At 35.6% G+C, this 25,622-nt stretch overlaps 1 protein-coding gene across 1 annotated transcript in view; it reads left to right on the forward strand.

Moving 5' to 3' along the window:
* Window positions 1-4,212, forward strand: part of Itgb8 (integrin subunit beta 8) — an 81,960-nt gene extending 77,748 nt beyond the window's left edge. Inside the window, exons 12-14 of the mRNA XM_026408818.2 lie at window positions 459-565; window positions 3,835-3,998; window positions 4,090-4,212. Coding sequence (XP_026264603.1) covers window positions 459-565; window positions 3,835-3,998; window positions 4,090-4,212 — 394 coding nt within the window. The remainder of the gene's footprint in view (window positions 1-458; window positions 566-3,834; window positions 3,999-4,089) is intronic.
* Window positions 4,213-25,622: the final 21,410 nt, after the last annotated feature.

Raw genomic sequence — 25,622 nt, forward strand, 5'->3', positions numbered from 1 at the left:
ATAAATGTTGACTAAGTTATCATTGTGCTTTACTTTTAATATTTTCATGATAAAGAATGATGGTGGCTATGACTTACTCTAGAAAAAAGTGATAAATAAACAAAAGGTGACATGCTAAATGAAAGTGACATAATTGTTTTGTGTTAGTAATTAATTTTCCAATGACAGTCTGAGACCTGCTCACAGACCACCAATCTAAACATCAGTGTACCTTCCAGTTTTCATAATTCAGATTTTTAAAATGATTTCTCTCTCAAATCTGTAATTCTGTTATGCATAGTCACTTATTTAAATTATTTGGAAATGCAATACTTCAACATAATGATAGAGTTATTTCAAATGGAACTAATCTAAATTTGCAGTATCTATTTGTTGTTAAGTTGTTATTTTATTTTTCCTAGAAAATATTATAGTCTATCTCTTTTTAAAAGAACTAATGTTTTAAGTTCCTCTCACAGGAATTGTATGCAATGCCTTCACCCTCACAATCTATCTCAAGCTATACTTGATCAGTGCAAAACCTCATGTGCTCTCACGGACCAGCATTATGGGCATCAAACATCAGGTAAATGAAAGACTCATAATCAAAGCACTATAGTGTACCTGTGGAGGACCACATTCCCCCAAAGTTCTCATAATTAACCATGCTAAGGAAAAGACTAAGAACTTCAATTTTGGTTTCAATATGTAACACTTCTTTATTTTTTAATACAATTTTATTGAGGCAACATGGAAATACAATAAATAAGTCTGCACACATTTGTGGACAAAATGTAATGAGTTTGTGATTTGCTTTTTAAAATCTCCAGAGATGATGTTCTTGAGTAGTTAATGTTTTACACCTCTGCTTCACCGCTCTATTTCCATGCCGTGTACCTCCATGGAAGGGCATCCAAATAAATTGGCTAGAAAGATTTCCATGAGCCAAAAAATACAGGTTCCCTACAGAGGATCCCTTCACTGAGAGATAAAGATTGTGGAGCCATAATTTTACTTCATTATCCAAAGTTGCTTCCAGTTCAGAACTGCTAAAAGAGAGATCCAGCATGGCCCTCATCTTAACAGGGCATTTCTTTCCCCAGAGAATAATCAATTGTTTGTCTTTGGAAAAGCACATATGAATTTTTAAAGGCAAATAGATTTGGTTAACAAAGAAGTAAAAAGTAAATGAAGTAAAACTAAAGCAAGAGATTTGTGTATTATCCCAAATTGGACACTCCTCTTTCCTTTAACTCACACTTACTCTCGTGTTTCAGGTGAAGCTATAAAATTTCAAGGAGCAATGAACTGCTTTTGTAATCTGTGTAACATCCAAAGGGTCATTCCTTGTACTTCTCATTCTGATAGCATGCAGTTTAGTGGGGGAATGATGATAAATGTAGCACAATGAAAACAATATGGAACTTTTAGTCTGAAGACCTTGGCTTGAGCCCTAAGCATTACTTGTTAAGAAACAGCAGTCCTCCTGAAAAGTTTCCTGAGCCTCAGTTTCCGCATCTGTTAAATAGAGATATAAATAGTATCCACCTCAAAGGGTTGTTGTGACCTTAATGAGCCAGTGAACGTGAAACAAGTATCTAAAGCAAAAGATGATTCATAAATGGAAAACCATGTGAGAGTTATGAGCAAAGTCTGTTTTTAAATGAAAGTTCATTAGAACTCAAAAAGCTGGAATCCCATTTTTGCACAGGTATTCAAAGGAGTTAGAAATGAATTCCTAACTCCATAAGAGCGAAATATTAGATCTTTATAGGAAACATTTCCATTGCTTCTATTATTTCAAGTTTCTCCTCCAACCTGTAAGAAAAAATCCCAGCCCTTAGAGACTGCTGAGAAGAATAAACATTCTCCAGGGCTTTGTTTCCTTTTGGTTTCACATCTGCACTGATCTTAGCTCATGATGAATTTGGCTCCAAACAGAGTCCCATGTGCTGCCAGCTGGGGCTACAGCAATCACTCCCAAAAGCTAAGTGCCTTTCTAATAAATAGGGCCTTTCCTATCAACATGTCATTTATTATGTTAAGTAAACACTACTGTGACTGAAGGGTGGTTACAAATAGTATCCCCTTAAAGCTCCTAGGAAAAGCTCTGACCCAATCTCAACTAAGAAAAGCATAGGCTGGGGGTAGATGTTTGACCATCCGTAGCAACCTTTCAAAATACAGGCAGAGTTGAGCCCTGCAATTGCCCTACAACTGCTAACTTATTAGGAATACTTCTGAACTTGATGAGGAGCTAGAGGGTTTCCCCTCCCCTTAACCTCTATTGTGCAAGGACAGGGAAAGGGCATTGGTTAGGCACCTCTGTTATCTCTCCTCTCAATCACACTTCAAGGGTCTTCTTTCAGTCTCTCTGGCTAAGTGCCCACCAGGCAAGAAGCCAGTAAGTGGAATCAAGCCACGTGTTCCCTCTGAGGACCTGCCTTAGCTGGTTTGAGTAGTCAGATCATCTAAGGGAAATGGCAATCTGTTGGAGGAGAAAGATTTGGGGATCATTCTCCTGTGGAAGACTCAAAAGTGCCACCTTCCAACACAGCATTTTGGATTCTGTCTCCCTGAGGTCTGTGACAATGGAAGACTTGCTTTGGAATCTGGTGTTTCCACTTGATAAGTAGCCCTGGGGTCTGCCTCTGACCTTTTGTTCAAGACCCCTTATTACTGACCAAAAGAATTGGGACTTCATTAAGTTTTCTCATTCAGAGAGGCCCTTGTCATAGAGTTCTGGCCTTATTTGCGAGCATACTTGGTCACTGCTAAAAATTGAGTCCAAATCACCCACGATTGCATAATGCATTGGCAGGTCTTCTTCTTAATGGCCTTCTCCAGGGAGACTCTAAAATTAACATAAGGTCCCCAAAGTCTGTAAAATGGGCAGAGGAACACAATGTCTTTTCCAGCCCGGAAGTAATTTTATGAATCTGGGGCAGCTGTTGAGTTCTGTGGAATACTTGCTGTTATGCAACCATGTTCCTCTACTATAAGGGGGATGCCTCTGGCAACAACAGAGGCTGCAGGTTTTCCAATGAGAGTTTGCCAAAGGCCTGGTGCTAAAAGAGAGATCCAGCATGGCCCTCATCTTAACAGGGCATTTCTTTCCCCAGAGAATAATTAATGATTTGTCTTTGGAAAAGCACATAATGAATTTTTAAAGGCAAACGGATTTAGTTAACAGAGAAGTAAAAAGTAAATGAAGTAAAATTAAAGCAAAAGATTTGTGTATTATCCCAAATTGGACACTCCTATTTCCTGCTGAAACCATGCATAATAATAATGAAACCTTACACTGCAATTTCAGAGGCAATATTTATTCATCTATTAGAGTAGTACTGATTTCAGCTTCTGCAAATGTTTACTTTATTTTCCATTACTGGTGTGCAACAAATGAAGAGAAAGCATAACAAGAGGAACACATGCTGATGCCCAGAGCTGTTGAGCAGTTCTTAAAATCTGATTTTCCACTTGGTGTTCAAAAGTATACATCACAAAAGCTGCCCCTCTCTCTGTCATGGATATAATTATATCTGGGTAAGGGACTTGGACATATTCCAGCTAAGACAATTATAGAATCAGGCTGGAAAGAAATGATGTTATTAAATATTTTCATTGTGTCTGTTCCCAAAGGGAAGTTTTCTTTTGAAAATATTTTAATAATAAATGTGCAATAAAAATTACTTTACTTTTCTGAGTCAACAGTAATGTCAGTCCCTTGTTTTGAAAATGCAAATTTGTACAAGTCTCTGGTTCTATTAATTATAAGATGTGAACACTGTTTACTTGCTAGAATTCTTTGATTGACTGGCTTTGTTTAATGTTAACTTGTTTACTTTATTACAGAATGTTTATCTAGCCCAAGCTACTTAAGAATATTTTTCATCATATTCATAGTTACATTCTTGATTGGGCTGCTTAAAGTCCTTATCATTAGGCAGGCGATACTACAATGGAATAGTAATAAAATTAAGTCCTCATCAGATTACAGAGTGTCTGCCTCAAAAAAGGTCAGTGAATTTTTAAAATGTAATTATCAGTATTTTATTGTCTAGTTGCAATACTTAGGTCTTCAATTGATAATATTTCTTCTCCATCAAGGATAAGTTGCTTCTGCAAAGTGTTTGCACAAGAACAGTAACCTACCGCCGTGAGAAACCTGAGGAAATAAAGTTGGATATCAGCAAACTAAATGCTCATGAGAATTTCAGGTGTAACTTCTAAACAAAGATACAAGAAAACTTTATGGAAAACTGGATTTTTTAAATAATTGCTCCTAAAAAAGTAAAATTTTAAAAGTCACAGGAGGAGAAAAATTGCTCAAGGTCATGCCAGTTCCTGGTTGTATACTCAAAATGAAGACTGACAAGCATCCTCATTGTCATGTGACTCACACAGCTGCTGAACTTTTCAGAGAAAAATGTGTCTTACTACTGTTTGAGACTAGTGTCGTTGTAGCACTTTACTGTAATATATAACTTATTTAGATCAGCATAGAATGTAGATCCTCTGAAGAGCACTGATTACACTTTACAGGTACCTGCCATTCCTACACGTCCCAGAGAGACACGATGCTGTGAGACAGGCGAGCCTCGTGTCCCTACAAGGGTGCAAGTCATTCCTGCCAGAACATATGGATGAAAAACATAACCTGGTAGTTACAGACCGAAGTGGCCAAATGCTTCAGCAATTGGTGTTTCATTCATTCAGGAGGTGAACAGCATAGAACCTTAATCATAAGGGATACTATTTTGAGACTGTTGTAGTTTGATGCATGTGTGTTTATGTTTCCTTCTTTTCACAAAATGGATACTAATGCCAATGTTCTTTCTTCTTTGCATTTATATTTTGTTTTTCCTCCTTCCAGGATAAGTTTATATATATTGCAGATGACTGGATTAAATAAGTGCTAAGTTACTACTGCCATAAAAAACCTGTAATACAATGTCACTTTATTAGAATACTGGTTTTAAAAGCTGAATGTTAATAAGGGACACTGTAAAGTAGCATGTAAACCTGAATAGCTTCATTGTTTGAAGATGTGGTATCTTCTTACCTGGTAAACTGGATGGATTGTTTCACTATTTCATTTGCCTGATCTGTAGGTTGGAATTCACAAGGTATTTAGAAACTCTGCCTCAGCAATGTACTACACTTTTGAATGAGTTTTCTTAGATTTTGAGTCCAAGTTAATATCAACATTTTTCAGATGAAAAGCTATATTATTTTTGCCCTTCAGTGCAGCCTAAGGACATTCTTTCCCTAAATTGCCCCAAACCTATTCACTAGGATTCATAAGAATATAAAATTGGAAGAGGGAAGGTAATATCTTAAAAATAAGATAATTCTCCATTTTAGTTAGGGAATTGAGGCTTACAAAGTTTAAGTGGTTACTTAAAAACCACCCAGGAGATAAAAGTGGCAGCATTAGAGAAGGAGTTCTGACTTCTAATTGCAGGCCAGAGTTCATTGCATGATGTTATGCTACCTCTCGAACTTTAAAATATTCAATTGGCAAATATTTTTAAATGTGATTTACTGAAGTCTTAAATATATGCTCCTGAGAAATTTTCAGAAGTAGAGAAGAGTAATTCCAATTGAGTTGTCCATAATGGGTTCTAGTCTTTCCTGCTAATCAGCTTCTGAGAAGAGACAGCAATGTGGTGGAAATATGGGGAAATCCTTCACATTATAAATCTGTACGAACAGCACCCTCTGGGGTTGTACCCTGCTCAACTCAAGACCTGAATACACCTCTCCCTTTTCCAATGGAAACTTCTTCACAATTACCATATCCCTACAGACTTACTCAGTATGAATCATGGACTAGCTGTCCCACTATCATCTGAGCAGTCCAGAATTTTACCTATGACAACCACAATATATTTAAAACATCTTCTTGTAATTCCCAGATTTTCTGTCTTCCAGAACTTCAGTGAAAGTTCTAGATGAAGAATCACCCCCATCCTATATTCAACCCTAAAGAGAACTGAAAAACATGTTTAGTTTTTCTGGAGCCAGCAGACAGCAGCTCCATGAGCTGTTCTCTGCAGCCAAGCAATTATAATACTAAAATGAATGCATTCCAAGTGAGAAACTTGGGAACATTGACATAATTCAATACTGGGACTCATGTAAGAAAACTTTGGTAACTAAAGATAATGTAAAATTTGTAATTTTAAGCCTATCAAATATAATATCTTTTCATAAATATACAAATAAATGTATGTCTGACAACCTCCCAAAATGAAAAAAAGTGGGAGACATCCTTTAATTAAAAGGCTGGCAATTTAAAAATTAATAGTTCAGTGTTTATGAGCTACAAACTAATTTCCATATGGAAATGAGCAAAAGAGCTTAAGAAAATGAAGTCCTTCAAAACAAGGATTTTTTTTTTTTTAATCTCACTAGTTTGCACTAACTTTAAAATGGACCAAGCTGTTAACATAGGAAGAGACAAACTTCCTTGTAGGCAATTTAAAGCTAAGTGATGACTGTAGCTGTCTCTGAATGTCATATGCTTTTTTTCCTGTTTTCCTTTTTTTTTCTTTTTTCCTACTTAAAGAGCTAATTCTTAAAGGTTTTAGGGCTTATACTTTACTTGAATAATTGATGTTTTTCTGTGTAATGGTTTCTGAGAAGTGAATTAATATTTGACTAGTTAGAATTAATTAAAAGATAAGGGGAAACAGGGTATTCTTAGATTAAATAATTTATGTAAATAGAGACTATTTTCAACTACTATGACCACAGGAGCCTTTTGTATTCATTGATATTAAACACAATTTTAAATTATTAACAAAACTTAGAACTTGAACAACATGTCTTGGTACGGCAACAATTTTGTGCCCTCAAGTATGTAATGATTATGAAAATGTGCCCCATGCACACTATGACACAACTGGATGCAACTTATTTCTCTAGGGCATCTTTACACTGCAGTGCACATGTGCTCATAAGTGTTCAACATATTCTTTGAAATTTGCTAGTATTTATTAAGCCATGGACATTTTCTGGAAGACATAAAAATTCACTAGAAATCAGATTATGTTCTAAATGTTCATTTTAGCTTTGATTTATAAAAATAACAACCACCACCACACCAAGAACAATACTAGATATCTCTGGAGGCATTTTTTTTTTAAACTCAAAGTACTAACATTAGTGGGTGCATCACATTCAACACTTCACTAAAAAATAAATTCCTTATTTTTTCTTTTTTTTTAGCATTCACTTAACCTCCCCAGAAGATAGTATGATGTGTAACAAAATGCATCCATGAGATACTGAAATATTTCAGGATGAGCTATAAAATTAGATTGCTTCTCTCCATCAAATTATAAATTGTTCCTGTTATCCTAAATCCTATTTTTTTTTCCATTCGCTTTTCCCAAGATTTCCTTAAAGCTTCAGGCTCAAATAGTCTAATTGTGAAAAATAATGGAATTTAATGGCATAATTAAATTCTTCATTTCCGAACACCTCTTGATTTTAACACTCATTTGAATTTATGCTCCTGAACAAAGACAGACCCATTCATGTGCATATTGCACTCTCTTTTGTTTACTCTTAATATCCAATTTATGGCTATTCTTATCTATGTTGACCTTAAGAACTCCATTCCATCCAACGCAAACCTTTTCAAATGAATGCAGAACGTTCTTTTGGATCATTTGCATCTTCTTTTAAAATTCCTCAATAGCAATTTATTATGTCTAACTGATCATACACATCTATATGTGTGTCTCATTGATTCTAAGACAGTTTTTCAATTAACCTCTCCAAAATTGTCATGTCTTCTGAAATTGTTGGCATCTTAGGTGCAGTGTTGAAAAGTGTGCTTGAATAAATATTACACTAATTCACCTTTAAATAAACATTCATAGGTATGGGATAATCCTTTTCTTTTAAATGTTTATGAATTAATGTCTGATAACATCTGAAGCCAATTTTCAATTCAACTGAATCACAACTCAATAGGGAGCCTAACTGTCTGATTATCAAGTCAGCTTCTGCAGATCTTTAGGTTGCAAAAGCTCCTTCAGGCTCCCGTTTATGTTCTATGCTAAGTAATGATTAATTCAGCAATCCTCACTAACTGACTAGAATGGGTAAGTTTATTTTACTTAACTTTTTTTTTTATTCCTTTCTAAAGGGATCCTTTGTATATGATCATCTCACTTGTAAACAAAACTAACTGGAAAAATATTCCATGAAACCATCGTAATTAGATTTTGTAGCATCTTGTTTGTCTTTTATAAATGGAAGAAAATATGAAACAACCAGTCTTGTGGAAAACAACTTTGCTCTTGGGTCCTCCTACTTTTTTTAAACTTTTCTTTATACTTTTTGTTCTTTTGATGTTTTCCTTGGTTCTGATGCATTTACCTTCAAGCCCATGTAATGACTGTTTTAAAACTGTATATTTAAATTATTTTGATTATGTGAAACAATTGTTCAGCTCTCTGGGCAGCTTTTTTTTGAAATACCTGAGAGTAATGACACTACTCTTGTATCTACCTGAAATATTTTTCTGCTTAAAATCAACTTCAGTTAAAATTGTCTAACACAATAAAATAACCACTGCAATCAAGGATGGAAAATGTGTGACACGTGTAAAGATCTTTGGCTAACTTTACACTATTCCACAGACAAATGTGATTCTGATGAATTCCACACAATGACAAGTATGGTACATAGATTTTATTAAAAATATTTAGTATAAAATGTTTTAATTCTAAATTATAAGAAAATACAAATTTGCACATATTAATATAGAAATTCATTTTGTGTATATTTAACATACATTTAAACTATTTTACATTTATCAGCTACTTTATTAAGGTTTTTTAAACCTCTGCAAGAAAATTAGAAATGTTTTTTAAATTATCAGTAACATAACCTTATTTTGTTTCACTTAACATGTACTGCCTTTGTAAAAAAGAAATTTAATATAGATGTATTTTTAAATTAAAATTTTTGTGTATTAAATAGCTCTAAGAAAGAAACAAATTCTTACTGAACATGTTTCATATTATTTCTGGCTTTGGATTATATGTAAAGTTAAATTGCCTTAAATGATACAAAAGATTGAGGTTTTAATTTCACGTCATATGCTATGAACCTGTTCATGTAACTCTGACTACTAACTTCTGTTTTATGTATTTATTAAAGAGCTGACACTGTAGATTGTTGTGAGATGTTTATTTTTCTAACAGATCTTATAGGAGTTATGACAAGGCATTCAATTAATGCACCATTCTGTTTAAAAGTAGGTGATAAATGACATGAAATTTTCTGTTTAAAAATAAAATGTAAAGGCTAAGAATACACAGAATGCTTCTTTATTTACCACATGTCCTATGACCCTCGAAGTTGCTATACAGCAGCACATTGTCACTTAGGAACGTGTAGTAATGACCACACACCATCACTGGCAGAGGCCACTTCCTCATGTATAGAAACTACTACTTTTAGACTATTGTGGAGCCAATGGTGAAGAAAGTGGGGCCGTCCTGACTGCCCTTTTCCCTTTGGATAGCTGCCCAATGGTGGAAACAGGAGTGACTTCCTTATGGCAAAGAGAGAGAAATTAGCTAGATGTTAAAATAAGATTTTTCTACCTGCAAGGTATTTGTGCCATTAAATATATGTTACAAATCATAATACATATACAACATGAACTTCAATTGTGCCTTTTAGAGAATCATACTTCAACAACTGAAATTTATTTATTGAGTTCTGTTGTATTGTGCTTTTCCTCTCTTCATCCTAGGGAAGAGAATAAAGGAAAAGTATAGGAGACACATTAAACATTAAATAAAACATATACCCAGAGTCCCAGTCCTTAAGGAGCTTTTAACAGTGTAACACACATTTAGATAGAAGGTTTTGCTGGAGAGGTCAGACAGAAGCTATCAGAAGGTCTCACAGATGTTTATTTTTGAAAACTCATCCCAGTTCTGTCTGGACTACAGTCTTTCAGGCTTAGAATCTTGATTTTTGTAGCTAGGCATAGTGATACACGTCTATAAGCCCAGTGGCTCAGGAGGCTGAGGCAGGAGACTCCCAAGTTCAAAGCCAGACTCAGCAGTTTAGCAAAGCCCTGGGCACCTTAGCAAGACCCTGTCTCAAAATAAAAGATAAAAAGAGCTGGGAGTGTGGCTCAGTGGGAAAGTACCTCTGGATTCAATTCCCAGTACTCACTCCAAAAATGTTTAATTTTGTTATGACTAGTGTTTCCTGTTCTTCCCTTCCTCCTTTAGTAAAGGAATTTACCTCCTGAGTTTCAGCCAAGCACACCATAGACTCAAATGCCTAGACTCCTTTGCAGCTATGTGTGGATACAGTGAGATAGAAGAGGAAGTGATAGGTGCAACTTTGGGTCTTACTTCCTCTCCCCCTTTTTGTTGGATGGAACAAATGGAGCCACTGCCTTAGCAAAGGAAGTCTGTGCTAGGGTGGTCAGTTACTCCTTATCTATAGATGCTTCTTCAAAGCTAATACCTGGTAGGTGGACTTTCTTAGCCAAACCACTGCAGTTGATGTTATAGTGGATCATTTGTACTCTAATGATGTATTCTTTATGCAATTATCTCATGGAATCCTCAGCAACACAAATACCATTTTCCTTAACTTTCTAAATAAGGAAAATAAGGCAGAGGATCTTACATAAATGCAAGCAGCCAATAAATGACCAAGGCAGGATTCTACCCAGATCCATTTTTCTTTCCATAAATGACTGACCGTATTTCATTTTGAGAATAGTTTACTAGTTCATCACTTTTATCCCTCTGTCTCACAAGTCAGATATGATAAATAAAGTTCAGCAGATTATGTGCACAAATTCTACACAGGAAAAAGCAATCAGGCCTTCAAAATAACAAATGAAATGTTAAGTACACTCAGAAAATAGGGACTCCATCCAAGAACATTGAAATTCTGATGAGACAGCATGGGAACCGTAACTACAGATCCTAGGTTATGGAGACTTTGATTTGAGGCTAAGAAGGTCAAGCTTTGGTTACTAGAAAGGAGAAAACTCTGAAGTTTTTGCATAGAAAGTGATATTATTGAAATTAAATATGGTTGGTATATACCTACATAATATAATTTTAAGCTTTAATTTTATACTCTCTAATACTAGATATAAATACTTTAAACACTATTAAGTATTTAATATTATTAAATTATTAAATTATTAAATTCATTTTAATTGCTATTGTGAATTGTGCTGCTATGAACATCGATGTAGCAGTGTCCCTGTAGCATGCTCTTTTTAGGTCTTTAGGGAATAGACCGAGAAGGGGAATAGCTGGGTCAAATGGTGGTTCCATTCCCAGCTTTCCAAGAAATCTCCATACTGCTTTCCAAATTGGCTGCACCTTTCTTTCGCCATGCACAAAAGTTAACTCAAAATGGATCAAGGAGCTTGATATCAAATCAGAGACACGGCGTCTGATACAAGAAAAAGTTGGCTACGATCTACATACTGTGGGGTCGGGCTCCAAATTCCTCAATAGGACACCCACAGCACAAGAGTTAATAACTAGAATCAACAAATGGGACTTACTCAAACTAAAAAGTTTTTTCTCAGCAAAAGAAACAATAAGAGAGGTAAATAGGGAGCCTACATCCTGGGAACAAATCTTTACTCCTCACACTTCAGATAGAGCCCTAATATCCAGAGTATACAAAGAACTCAAAAAATTAAACAATAAGAAAATGAATAACCCAATCAACAAATGGGCCAAAGACCTGAACAGACACTTCTCAGAGGAGGACATACAATCAATCAATAACTACATGAAAAAATGCTCACCATCTCTAGCAGTCAGAGAAATGCAAATCAAAACCACCCTAAGATACCATCTCACTCCAGTAAGATTGGCAGCCATTCTGAAGTCAAACAACAGCAAGTGCTGGCGAGGATGTGGGGAAAAGGGTACACTTGTACATTGCTGGTGGGACTTCAAATCTTCCTTTTAGCAGTTGGCTAGATTATAGGTGATGAAGGAAGGAGTTAGTCAAAGAGAATTCTAATGCCAGCTTCAAAAGTCATGATGGGCTTCTATCCAAACTGGATAAAACTCCCAATCTGGTCTCACAAATTGTGCTTCTTGCCAATCCACTTTTAGACTAAATTCTCACTTTATCAAAATATTTGGCCAGACAAAACTAAAACTGGGAATTGTTAAACCGTGTCAATGATCATACTTTCAAATATTATTAAAATAAACCTAACTGAAAGATAAGCAATATCTCATTTAATGTAATTGTTTATGTATGAATATTGTAGTCATAATGGGAAGCAGCATGGACAGCATTTTGAGAAAAATAAATGTCACCTTGGGTTTCAAAGCTATAATCCTTTGGCACTTATTTCAGCTGGTGTGTTATTTGGAAGGAAGAATACAGTGTTCTTCAGAATTCTTACAGAGAATTGTCTTAAGATCTGAAAATATCTTCAGACTGGACTGGTTAGAGAAAAGCTCTTTCTTTACTGGGTTTTGGCATGCTCTATATTTTTTCTTTGTTCTAATTTTTTAAAAAATCACTTTTATCACCATTTAAAGTCACAAGGAATAATTTTACTTAATGATTTTTAAAACTTTTTCCCCTATGGGAAAAAAAAAGGATGATGAGTTTATGAGTTTACAACTGTTCAAGGGTAGTTTCCAGGCCAGCAACATCAGCATCACCTGAAAACCTATTGGAAATGCATATTTTTGTACACCAGCTCAATTTCTGAATCAGAAACTCTGGGAATGAAGCCCAGAAAAGGGTTTTAACAAGCTTTCGAAGTGGTTTCTAATGCCCATCAAAGTTTGAGAACAACTTTCATAAAGAAGAAACACTGGCATCAGGAATCCTTAAGGTATAGAGAGAGTTTTACCAGAGTTGGAGAAAATAAAAGTATCTACAAGCAAGCATTCAAATTTTTCTCTATCCCACTAAAGTTTACTCTTAAATTGTTAGCATATCTACTTTACTGTGAGCCTGAAAAAAGGGAAAAATTTTCTAAGGGTATCAATGAATAGCAAAAGATAAAGAAAAAAAAAATTGTGTATGTATACATGTAAGGGTCAGTCAAAACCAAAGAATAAATGAACTATAATGGGGAAAAAATGGTGTGTTTCTCATCTTTGGAAAAATGAAGACAGAATAATAATTGGGAGATCATCTATCAACATGCGGGGAAAGGAAGGAAGAAAGAGGACTTGGTTGATGTGAATTATACAGAGACCTTCATCGTTGTACAAAATATATGTATTAAGATGTGAAAAAAATAAAATAAAATAAAACCTGTACGTTTGTCCACTTTATTTTACTGACACTCCAACTTGAAGATTAGTGTCTAGGAAACTGCTGAACTGCTGTGTTAGGCTTTTGCATATTCCATTTTTCTAGCAACATACTAAATGGAAGCAGGACCCAGCACATATAAGTGAAAGACTCCATCCTACAAGTGTTTACTATTTAGCTGGAGAGAGTAGCTTTCATTTTGGACAAGAATCTAAGTTAGCTTGTTGGTTAGAGAGGGCTACAAAGTTAGCTTAGGACCTCACCTTCAAGAGTATTATGGCAAAAAAGAATCAAAGACCAGGAGTGCCATTTTAAATACTGTCAACTAATAACCCACTGATGATAAAGGGAAAGATGCTTTCTATTCTTTCTGAAGATTATTGGTTTTATCAAGGATAATAGAGTAATTATGAATGACAAATCAAATTTTCTCCCTTCTTTATCTTAATAATACACTGCTCATTTATTAATTTGTTTGGTCTCTGCCTAGAATATTTGTTATAAAGAACAAGAATTTTGTTTGAAGTTTCTCACAAAGATCTTATTTTTTAGGAAATATAATTTCTTGTATAATTTTGATGTCCTATTTAATCGGTCAGAAAAAAAAAACTTAGAAGGGTAGGCAGTTGCTATAAAAATTTACTTTGAGTCTCCATCAGTAATGAGAGAGACAAATGAAGGCACAGGATGTAAGCAATGGAATCTACATGTATAGGTTTGGACTGGGCACCTACTAAGGGTTATTTGGGTGTCAAAGTGAGTGAGAAACCCATCCAGCATTTTCAGACTTTCATGGGCCAGGATGTGGCTCAGTAAATCACTTGCATGCATGAAGCCCTGGGTTCAATCCCCAGTACTGGAAAAAAAATAAGATTTTCAAAAGGAATGGTATTGAGAGACTGCTCTGGGAATTGATGCCCCTCAGGCCATGGAGAATATAAAGAGAGAAAAGGAAAAGAGATGGAAGGAAGGAGATAGATTAAATATATATAATATATGTACATATATTATATATAGTATATATTGTATATTTAATTACTTTGTATAAAAATTTTATGTTTATATATAATATACATATATCACTGCTATGAGTCTCTGCTCTACCTCTCTTTGAGGATGGAGTGAGATATAGTCCTTCTAACCACCAGCCTTGTGGGGCTTCAAAGGAACTGCTAGAAAATTTGAAATGAATGCCTATAGTTAAGATTTAGAGAAGTCTGCTGCCTGATTCATGCTAGAGAAAGTCTTACTCATAGACAAGTCCTGACAACATACACGGCTGTCTCCTCACTCCTCCGGAAAATCAAAGGCACAAATGACTGCTACTACTTTTGTGTTTTTCCTGATTCTATTTAAATGTCTCTTCCCCTTCTATAAATAAGTTTACCATTTGAAACAGAATAAAGAAGTGCCATCTTTTTCCTTTCAAATATTAAAACGATAACATCACATTCTTTTCAGGAATAATGTTCTATATAATTTACAATCCCCTACCCATGACTAAAGAATCTGAAACGAACAAAAAACATTGGTTGAAATTTTTTTCAATAAAATTATTATTTTCTAAAATCCATTACCATTTATATTATATAGCAATTCCATTTATGAGATTCCTTTGCATAAAAGATTTGCCTTAACATAGAAATTGGTTTTTCAAATACTGATTATTTTTCCTTTGGCAATTTCATAGATTCTTTTTTGTTTAAGACTAAGCCCTCTGGAAAAAAAAAAAAAGAAAGAAATTCAAAATGTTTCTGAGTATTTAAAATGACTGCCATGCTCTCCTTTTGTCCTTGGATAAACCGTAAAAAAGACCAATGATTAAGCATAATGCTTCATTACCTTTTCCTTTGATGACAGGAACTGTAATGGGAAGACAATTATGTAGAACTCTGAGTAGAATGGTAACTATATATGCCATCTTTTCAATTTCCCCTATTAATAAGACATACACACACATTTTAAGCCTCCTCCACCTCCTTAGTCATTTGGTAAGAATAAGCATAAGTCTTATCTCTCTATTCTGGTGAGGGGATATAATGGCCTAATTAGTCAGTAATCACTTGAAAACAAGAGCAGAATAGAAGAAACCCACACACTTCCAAAGAGTTGGGGAGAAAATAACTGCTGTCTTTAAAATGGTGGTGAGTGAAGGTGGCAGAGAATTTTCAAGATCGGTGTGGGTGTCTCAAGAATAAGGGAGACAAATGTAGAGAAATGTCACAGGAGGAAAAAGCTACATCATTTAACTACCAGACCTGACCCATACACACACACACACACACACACACATGCTTATATACACAGATACACTCGTAGATAAACAAGCATGCTTATACACACATATGCCACTTATAAACATACACACACATGCATATGAGCTATCACATCAGTCATGGCACAGCTTCCTAGGGCCTCTTTATATATGATTTATACCTAACATACTACATAGATCCTAAGCTTAGTATTGCATGCATTTTGATAAATGATTTACAGCCAGGAAAGTGTCATTCAATTAAGATAAAGAACATTGCTCTCTCTTTAGAGTGCTCTTTATGCCCCTTTCCTGTCAATTACTTTCCTGCTGTGATGGTTAATTTTATGGGTGAACTTGACTGGGTCATGGGACCAGATTTGATTCAATATTATTCAGGATATTTCTGAGAAGGTGTTTTTGGATCAGATTTACCTTTGAATCTGTGCCCTCCAGGTAAAACAGATTGCCCTCTGTAATACCAACAGTCTCATCATATGAGTTGACCACCTGACTAGAACAAAAGGCTGATGTCACCAAGGCAGAGGGAATTCTCCAGCATCTTGTCTTTGAACTCGAACTGCATCTCTTCCCTGAGAGATATTAAGTGCTTCTTATTATTATTTCTTATTTTCCTGTGCGATATTAAGTGCTTATTTTTATGTTATGCCATCAAGCTTTGCAGCTTAATTGCTGTGCTATAGTAAAACTAACACTCCATTCATATCTTCTTTGGAAAAATGTCTGTCAAAGCCTTCAGTCTAACTTTAAAATTTGGTTATTCACTCTCTTATTATTTGAATTAAAAGAGTTCTTTATGCTTTGGATATAAGTCTTCTCTAAGATCTGTGTTCTGTAAATATGTTTATCAGTTTTCTGCTTTCTTCTCTTTTGTTTTTTGTATTTTAATTTTCTTAACAGCATCTTTCTAGAAAAGAAGGTGGGTAATTTGAAGAAAGCCAATTTGTTTTTCTCTTTTATGTGGCCATGCTTTTTGGTGTCATATCTGAGACATCTTTGCCAAATGAAAAGTCACAGTTTTTTTTTCCTACATTTTCTTGCAAAAGTTTTATAAATTTAAGTTTTTACATTTAGATATGTGATCCATTTTGAGTTTTTTTTTTCCTTACATAGTGTGTGTTCAATTTTTAGTTATCTAATCCTCCCAGCATTATACTCAGAAGCCTATTATTTTTCCATTAAATAACGTGGGCACCTTTGTCAAAAAATTGACTGAATATATGTGTATGGCTTTCTAGATTCTGTTCAGTTCCATTGATTCATATGTCTATCCTTCAATGACATTTGTTGCCTAGATTACTCCAGCTTTCTAGTAAATCTCAATATCTGAATCATCCAACTGCATTTTTCCTTTTCAAAACATCTTTGGCTATTTCAGCTATTTTTCTTTTCCATATCTATTTAGAAATATATTTTTCAGTTTCCGTTTTAAAAGATTGCTGAGGTTGAGATTGAGACTGTTGAATACATCGATCAATAAAGGGAGAATAGTATCTTAATATTGATTCCTCTGATGCATGCACATACTATATTTCTCCATTTACCTAGCTGTTCTTTTATTTTTCTCATTCGTTACATAAACAGAGATTTTACACATATTTTGTTAGAATTATCTCTCAGTATTTATACCTTAATGATCTTTTAATAGTACTGTTTCATAAATTTCAATTTTAATTTTTCATTGTCAGTGTAAATAAATAAAACTGATTTGGGGGGTATTGACCTTTTCTCCTATGGCATTGCTAAATTGACTTGTTAGTTTTAGTAGCTGTTTTGGAGATTTTTTAGTATTTTAAGTGCAGATGATTACATCATCTGGGGCAGGACCTCCAGGACAATGTTGAGTGGGAAAGATAAGAAAAGATGTTTTGCATTGTCGTCAGCTTTGGGTTAAAGCATTGTGTCTGTCATTATTAATGAAAATACTAGCTGTGGGCTTTTGTTTTATGCTCCCTGTGTCAAGTTGAGGAAATTCCCTTCTGTTCCTAATTTACTGAGAGGTCTTTCACAACAGATGTTGAATTCGGTCAGATGCTTTTAACTACCTCTAACAACATGATCATACTTGTATTGCTTTTTTTATCTAGCATGTTAATATGGTGATTTATATTTATTGATTTTTTTGGAAGTTTGAATCAGTCCATCTGCTTGTACAGCCCTCCATATTATAACTTTACACATTCCACCAGGTTTCATAGGAGGCACAGTCACAAGCCCTGAGCTGTGGTTCCTCAGTCTTCAGCCTGGCTGATGCTTATCTCTTAAACTTCAGTACTTCTCCCCCTTCAACTTTTGGGATCCCTATCTCACTTCAAGATGGAATTTTACTTCCATCTCCTCCATTGGCTTCTCCAGTCTCTTAACTCTCACCTCCATGGGCCGATCATTCGGACATGATTTTTCTTCCAATTTATTTTTTATTTGAAAAAAGTCACATGAGGAAGAAGGAGATATTGCCAGGGCAAGGGATTGCAGGAACGTGGGAATGAAGGCAAGAGGTAGTGGGAAGAGCACCGGGGAGGCAGGGCAGATATTTAAGTTCCACGGTGGTTATTTTTCTCCTAATTCAATACAGGCAATTGCTTGTTTTAGTTCCGGGGAGATTCCAGTCATGCTATTTATGATCACAAATCATCTTCCTCCCACCCTTACTGCTCTTGGAGCTGTAATCTGGAAATCTGTAATCCTTTTCTTTTTGTGGAACAGGAGAGATAAACAGAACCTGCTGTTTCTTCCAAAATATTTTGTAAAACTACCAATTCAAGAATAAGGTAAAATGTTACTTATTCAACAAATGCTCAGCAGCATCTTATATGAGACACTTTGCTAAGCTTTATACAAGATGTAAAAATAAAATTCTTTTGACATCTCTGAATTTGTTACACACAATGAACTGTGTATACTTATTCTTTTTGTTGAAATTCTTACTCCTTTCTAGTTCCCAATTCCAAAAACGCACTCAGGTTGTTTCTCCACATGAAAAAGTGTGATTCAATTTACAAGTACTAAAGTATTTGGTCACATAAGCACATTAACATAGTTTGACACCACCAGTTTCATTATCAAACAATCATGAAATGCAACCCTTTGTTAAATTATGGAATATTTTCTCATAATCTTTGAATAGAAAATCAACTTTCATTATCGCAAACTGGTTTTCATTAAAAATTAAAGATAAAAAGCATCTTGCTTAAAACCAATGTTGAGAATTAACACAGTGTGGGAGCTTTTGACAGGGCAGCTTTGGGGAGCATTAGGACTTCTGTGACAAAACTGGCAGCACTTGTGGAAGGGTTTAGCCATCTATGCTTTTAGACGTCTTCAGCGTTGACCTTAGTAACAGTCTGCAGATGATTATTAAATTACCTGGGTAAGGAATTTCAAACTGCTAAATATTTCTTTTTAAAATTTATTTGTTCATGTGGCAGACATACCACAGAGTAACTGCCTGGGAAAAGAGAAATTGCCAAACATTGGATTAGCATTACTTCTACCCTCAGATCCGAATCCTAAGATACAACTGTGAAACTTTGGTGATTTCCATGATCCAAGATGAATAACAAAGAAGAAAGTCTTACACTGTTAGTGATCGTGGGGATTTTTCTCCCTTATGTTAGAATTCAGTTAACTAAAGTCCAACTGGAATATAAAGCACTGCATGGCTAGAGTGAAATGTAGAGCTTAAACAGAAAGCATTAGTCCTCTACAGTAGAAATTACAGAATTTCACTCCTGAGGGACCCCAGTGCTGCATTACACACAACCTAATTCTATCTTGAACAACAGATAAGACATAGCCTGAGAAAAACTATGTATTCCCCTTCCTTTGATCCTCTGAATCTCTTATTTTTGGTAAATTGTTTTTTTTTTCTGGTTTAGAGTGGTTAATTTTAAGTAAATAATGTATTAGCTCTAGAGAATATATAATGGTAGAATAATAAACATCATTATATGGTTTACAAAAGGCACATAGCCATGTGCCTACAAACCACTCATAAAACGGTAGGGACAGTTCAGTGTATTAGAGCCAGGAGGAAATGTAGGCAGAGTGGAGAGAAGACGAGGACCAGGCATACCCTATGCCAGCCCCTGCTGAGCCATTCCACACCTGGATCCAATCTCCACACACCCATAGAAAACGACCCTCTCTTACTCCCTACGCCCTTTCCATCTCTCTTCACATCGTCCTCTTTGTAAGGTAGTTTGCTATATTATTTGAGTTGATCCAATTCTCCTACAGAATATAAGAAAAGCAAATAGGATTGAAAAAAACTTATAAGAAACATTAAATGTAAATAGTAAGTATAAAAGTAGCTTGAGAGACACAGGAGAAACTTGTGTGATGTTTAGACACAAAGTTATTGACCTGTGAGACACGTCGGATACAGGTGAAGAAGAGCATGAGTGTGACAAACCAACACAGGAATGGAAAGACGAGAAGGCACCAAAAATTCATGGTCTACTAAATGTTAATGAAGCAAAACTGATACCAAATATAATATTAATGAGAAACTGAATACTCACGAGACCTTAAATGACTCCCACCCATGGGTGACATTCATTCTGGCTCTGATGTCCTCTACCTGAGACACAGAAACAGAATCCAGAGTTGCTCCATAATATAATGGGAGAGCTACAATTGAGACCAGAATCCACCTAGCCCCGTTTCTCTTCTTTTTTTTTTTTTTCTTTTTTTTTTTTTATTGGTCGTTCATAACATTACATAGTTCTTAATACATCATATTACACGGTTTGATTCAAGTGGATTATGAACTCCCGCTTTTACCCCGTATACAAATTGCTGTATCACATCAGTTACCCTTCCATTGATTGACATATTGCCTTTCTAGTGTCTGATGTATTCTGCTGTCTGTCCTATTGTCTACTATCCCCCCTCCCCTCCCCTCCCCTCCCCTCCCCTTTTCTCTCTCTACCCCTTCTACTGTAAATCATGTCTTCCATTTGTATTCTCTTGACTTACCCCTCCTTACCTCTTATATGACATTTTGTATAACCCTGAGGATCGCCTTCCATTTCCATGCAATTTCCCTTCTCACTCCCTTTCCCTCCCACCTCTCATCCCTGTTTACTGTAAATATTCTTCTCAAGCTCTTCGTCCCTACCCTGTCCTTGTTTACACCCCTTATATCAAAGGAGTCATTTGGTATTTGTTTTTTAAAGATTGACTAGCTTCACTTAGCATAATCTGCTCTAATGCCATCCATTTCCCTCCAAATTCTATAATTTTGTCATTTTTTAATGCAGAGTAATACTCCATAGTGTATAAATGCCACATTTTTTTTATCCATTCATCTATTGAAGGGCATCTAGGCTGGTTCCACAGTCTTGCTATCGTGAATTGAGCTGCTATGAACATCGATGTAGCAGTGTCCCTGTAGCATGCTCTTGTTAGGGCTTTAGGGAATAGACCGAGAAGGGGAATAGCTGGGTCAAATGGTGGTTCCATTCCCAGCTTTCCGAGAAATCTCCATACTGCTTTCCAAATTGGCTGCACCAATTTGCAGTCCCACCAGCAATGAACAAGAGTGCCCTTTTCCCCGCATCCTCTCCAGCACTTATTGTTGTTTGACTTCCTAATGGCTGCCAGTCTTACTGGAGTGAGATGGTATCTTAGGGTAGTTTTGATTTGCATTTCTCTGACTGCTAGCGATGGTGAGCATTTTTTCATGTACTTGTTGATTGATTGTATGTCCTCCTCTGAGAAGTGTCTGTTCAGGTCCTTGGCCCATTTATTGATTGGGTTATTTGTTATCTTATTGTCTAATTTTTTGAGTTCTTTGTATATTCTGGTTATTAGGGCTCTATCTGAAGTGTGTGGAGTAAAGATTTGTTCCCAGGATGTAGGCTCCCTATTTATCTCTCTTATTGTTTCTTTTGCTGAGAAAAAACTTTTTAGTTTGAGTAAGTCCCATTTGTTGATTCTATTTGTTAACTCTAGCGCTATGGGTGTCCTATTGAGGAATTTGGAGCCCGATCCCACAGCGTGTAGATCATAACCAACTTTTTCTTCTATCAGATGCCGTGTCTCTGATTTAATATCAAGCTCCTTGATCCATTTTGAGTTAACTTTTGTGCACGGCGAGAGATAGGGATTCAGATTCATTTTGGTGCAAATGGATTTCCAGTTTTCCCAGCACCATTTGTTGAAGATGCTATCCTTCCTCCATTGCATGCTTTTAGCCCCTTTATCAAAAATAAGATAGTTGTAGTTTTGTGGATTAGTTACTGTGTCCTCTATTCTGTACCATTGGTCCACCCGCCTGTTTTGGTACCAGTACCATGCTGTTTTTGTTACTATTGCTCTGTAGTATAGCTTGAAGTCTGGTATCGCTATACCGCCTGATTCACACTTCCTGCTTAGTATTGTTTTTGCTATTCTGGGTCTTTTATTATTCCATATGAATTTCATGATTCTTTTATCTATTTCTACAAGATATGCTGTTGGGATTTTGATTGGCATTGCATTGAACTTATAGAGAACTTTTGGTAATATCGCCATTTTGATGATGTTAGTTCTGCCTATCCATGAGCAGGGTATGTTTTTCCATCTTCTAAGGTCTTCTTCTATGTCTTTCTTTAGGGTTCTGTAATTTTCATTGTATAAATCTTTCACCTCTTTTGTTAGGTTGATTCCCAAGTATTTTATTTTTTGGGGGGATATTGTGAATGGAGTAGTTGTCCTCATTTCCGTTTCAGAGGATTTGTCGCTCATATACAGGAACGCCTTTGATTTATGCGTGTTGATCTTATATCCTGCCACTTTGCTGAATTCATTTATTAGCTCTAATAGCTTCTTTGTAGACCCTTTTGGGTCTGCTAGGTATAGAATCATATCATCTGCAAATAGTGATAATTTAAGTTCTTCTTTTCCTATTTTTATGCCTTTAATTTCTTTTGACTGTCTAATTGCTCTGGCCAGTGTTTCGAGGACTATGTTGAACAGAAGTGGTGAGAGAGGGCATCCCTGTCTTGTACCAGATCTTAGAGGGAATGCCTTCAATTTTTCTCCATTCAGAATGATGTTGGCCTGTGGCTTATCATAGATTGCTTTTACAATGTTGAGGTATGATCCTGTTATCCCTAATTTTTCTAGCGTTTTGAACATAAAGGGATGCTGTACTTTGTCGAATGCTTTTTCTGCATCTATTGAGATGATCATATGGTTCTTATTTTTAAGTCTATTGATGTGGTGAATAACATTTATTGATTTCCGTATATTAAACCAGCCTTGCATCCCAGGGATGAATCCTACTTGATCATGATGTATAATTTTTTTGATATGTATTTGAATCCGATTCGCCAGAATTTTATTGAGGATTTTTGCGTCAAGGTTCATTAGAGATATTGGTCTGTAGTTTTCCTTCTTTGATGTGTCTTTGTCTGGTTTCGGAATCAGGGTGATGTTGGCGTCGTAGAATGAATTTGGAAGCTCTCCCTCTTTTTCTATTTCCTGAAATAGCTTGAAAAGTATTGGTGTTAGTTCCTCTTTAAAGGTTTTGTAAAACTCTGCTGTATACCCATCCGGTCCTGGGCTTTTCTTAGTTGGTAGTCTTTTGATGGTTTCTTCTATTTCCTCTATTGTTATTGGTCTGTTTAGGTTGTCTATATCCTCCTGGCTCAATCTGGGCAGATCATAGGACTCAAGGAATTTATCTATGCCTTCACTATCTTCTATTTTATTGGAGTATAAGGATTCAAAGTAATTTCTGATTATCTTCTGTATTTCTGAAGTGTCTGTTGTGATATTGCCTTTTTCATCCCGTATGCTAGTAATTTGGGTTCTCTCTCTTCTTCTCTTCGTTAGCATGGCTAAGGGTCTGTCAATTTTATTTATTTTTTCAAAGAACCAGCTTTTAGTTTTGTCAATTTTTTCAATTGTTTCTTTTGTTTCAATTTCATTAATTTCAGCTCTGATTTTAATTATTTCTTGCCTTCTACTTCTTTTGCTGTTGTTTTGCTCTTCTTTTTCTAGGATTTTGAGATGAAGTATGAGATCATTTATTTGTTGGTTTTTTCTTTTTTTGAGGAATGAACTCCAAGCAATGAATTTTCCTCTTAGAACTGCTTTCAATGTGTCCCATAGATTCCGATATGTTGTGTCTGTGTTTTCATTTAACTCTAGGAATTTTTTAATTTCCTCCTTGATGTCTTCTAAAACCCATTGATCACTCAGCAACCTATTGTTCATTCTCCAGGTGATGCTTGCTTTTTCCTTTCTTCTTTTATCATTGATTTTCACTTTCATTCCATTATGATCAGATAAGATGCATGGTATTATCTCTACCCCTTTGTATTGTCTAAGAGTTGCCCTGTGACATAGTATATGGTCTATTTTTGAGAAGGTTCCATGTGCTGCTGAGAAAAAAGTGTAGCTACTTGATGTTGGGTGGTATAGTCTATATATGTCAATTAAGTCTAGGTTGTTAATTGTGTTATTGAGTTCTATAGTTTCCTTATTTAACTTTTGTTTGGAAGATCTGTCCAGTGGTGAGAGAGGTGTGTTGAAGTCTCCCATGATTATTGTATGTTGGTCTATTAGACTCTTGAACTTGAGAAGAGTTTGCTTGATGAATACAGCTGCACCATTATTTGGGGCATATATATTTATGATTGTTATGTCTTGTTGGTGTATGGTTCCCTTGAGCAGTATGAAGTGTCCTTCTATATCCCTTTTGATTAGCTTTGGCTTGAAATCTATTTTATTAGATATGAGTATGGACACTCCTGCTTGTTTCCGCGGTCCATATGAGTGATATGATTTTTCCCAACCTTTCACCTTAAGTCTATGTATATCTTTTCCTATCAAATGCGTCTCCTGTAGACAGCATATTGTTGGGTCTTGTTTTTTGATCCATTCTACTAGCCTGTGTCTCTTAATTGGTGAGTTTAAGCCATTAACATTTAGGGTTATTATTGAGATATGGTTTGTTCTTCTATCCATATTTGTTTATTGATGTTACTAAACCTGATTTGTTATCCTCTATGACTACTTTCCCCCCTTTACTGTCCTACCTCCCATTGTTGGTTTTCAATGTTGTTTTCCATTTCCTCTTCCTGTAATGTTTTGCCAAGGATTTTTTGAAGAGATGGTTTTCTAGCTGCGAATTCTTTTAACTTTTGTTTATTGTGGAAGGTTTTAATTTCATCTTCTAACCTGAAGCTTAATTTCGCCGGATACACGATTCTTGGTTGGAGCCCATTGTCTTTCAGTGTCTGAAATATGTTATTCCAGGATCTTCTAGCTTTCAGAGTCTGTGTTGAGAGATCAGCTGTTATCCTGATTGGTTTACCCCTAAATGTAATCTGCTTTCTTTCTCTTGCAGCTTTTAAAATTCTCTCCTTATTCTGTATGTTGGACATCTTCATTATAATGTGTCTAGGTGTGGATCTCTTATGATTTTGCACATTCGGCGTCCTGTAGGCTTCTAGGATTTGGGATTCTGTCTCAATCTTCAATTCTGGGAAGTTTTCTCGTATTATTTCACTGAATAGACTGTTTATTCCTTTGGAATGGAGCTCTGTGCCTTCCTGTATCCCAATGACTCTTAAATTTGGTCTTTTGATATTGTCCCATAATTCTTGGATGTTCTGCTCATGGTTTCTTAGCAGACTTGCTGAGCTGTCTATGTTCTTTTCCAGTTGAAATACTTTGTCTTCATTGTCTGATGTTCTCTCTTCTAAGTGATCTACTCTGCTGGTAGTATTCTCAATTGAGTTTTTAAGTTGGTTTATTGTTTCCTGCATTTCTAGAATTTCAATTTGTTTGTTTTTTATTACCTCTATCTCCCTGTGAAATTGATCTTTGACTTCCTGGATTTGTTTGTCAATGTGATCTTTCATTGTCTGATTTTGCTGTCTCATGTCTTCCTTGAGACTCCAGATCATCTGAAGCATATATATCCTGAACTCTTTATCTGATATTCCATCTGTTGCAGCTATTACCTCTTCTAAAGTTGAGTTGACCTGCATTGCTTGTGGTCCTTTCTTTCCTTGTCTTTTCATACTGCCCGCGTTTCTTTCTGCTTGGTGCAACT

Source organism: Urocitellus parryii, chromosome 3 (genome assembly GCF_045843805.1).
Source record: "Urocitellus parryii isolate mUroPar1 chromosome 3, mUroPar1.hap1, whole genome shotgun sequence".
Taxonomy (NCBI): Eukaryota; Metazoa; Chordata; class Mammalia; order Rodentia; family Sciuridae; genus Urocitellus; species Urocitellus parryii.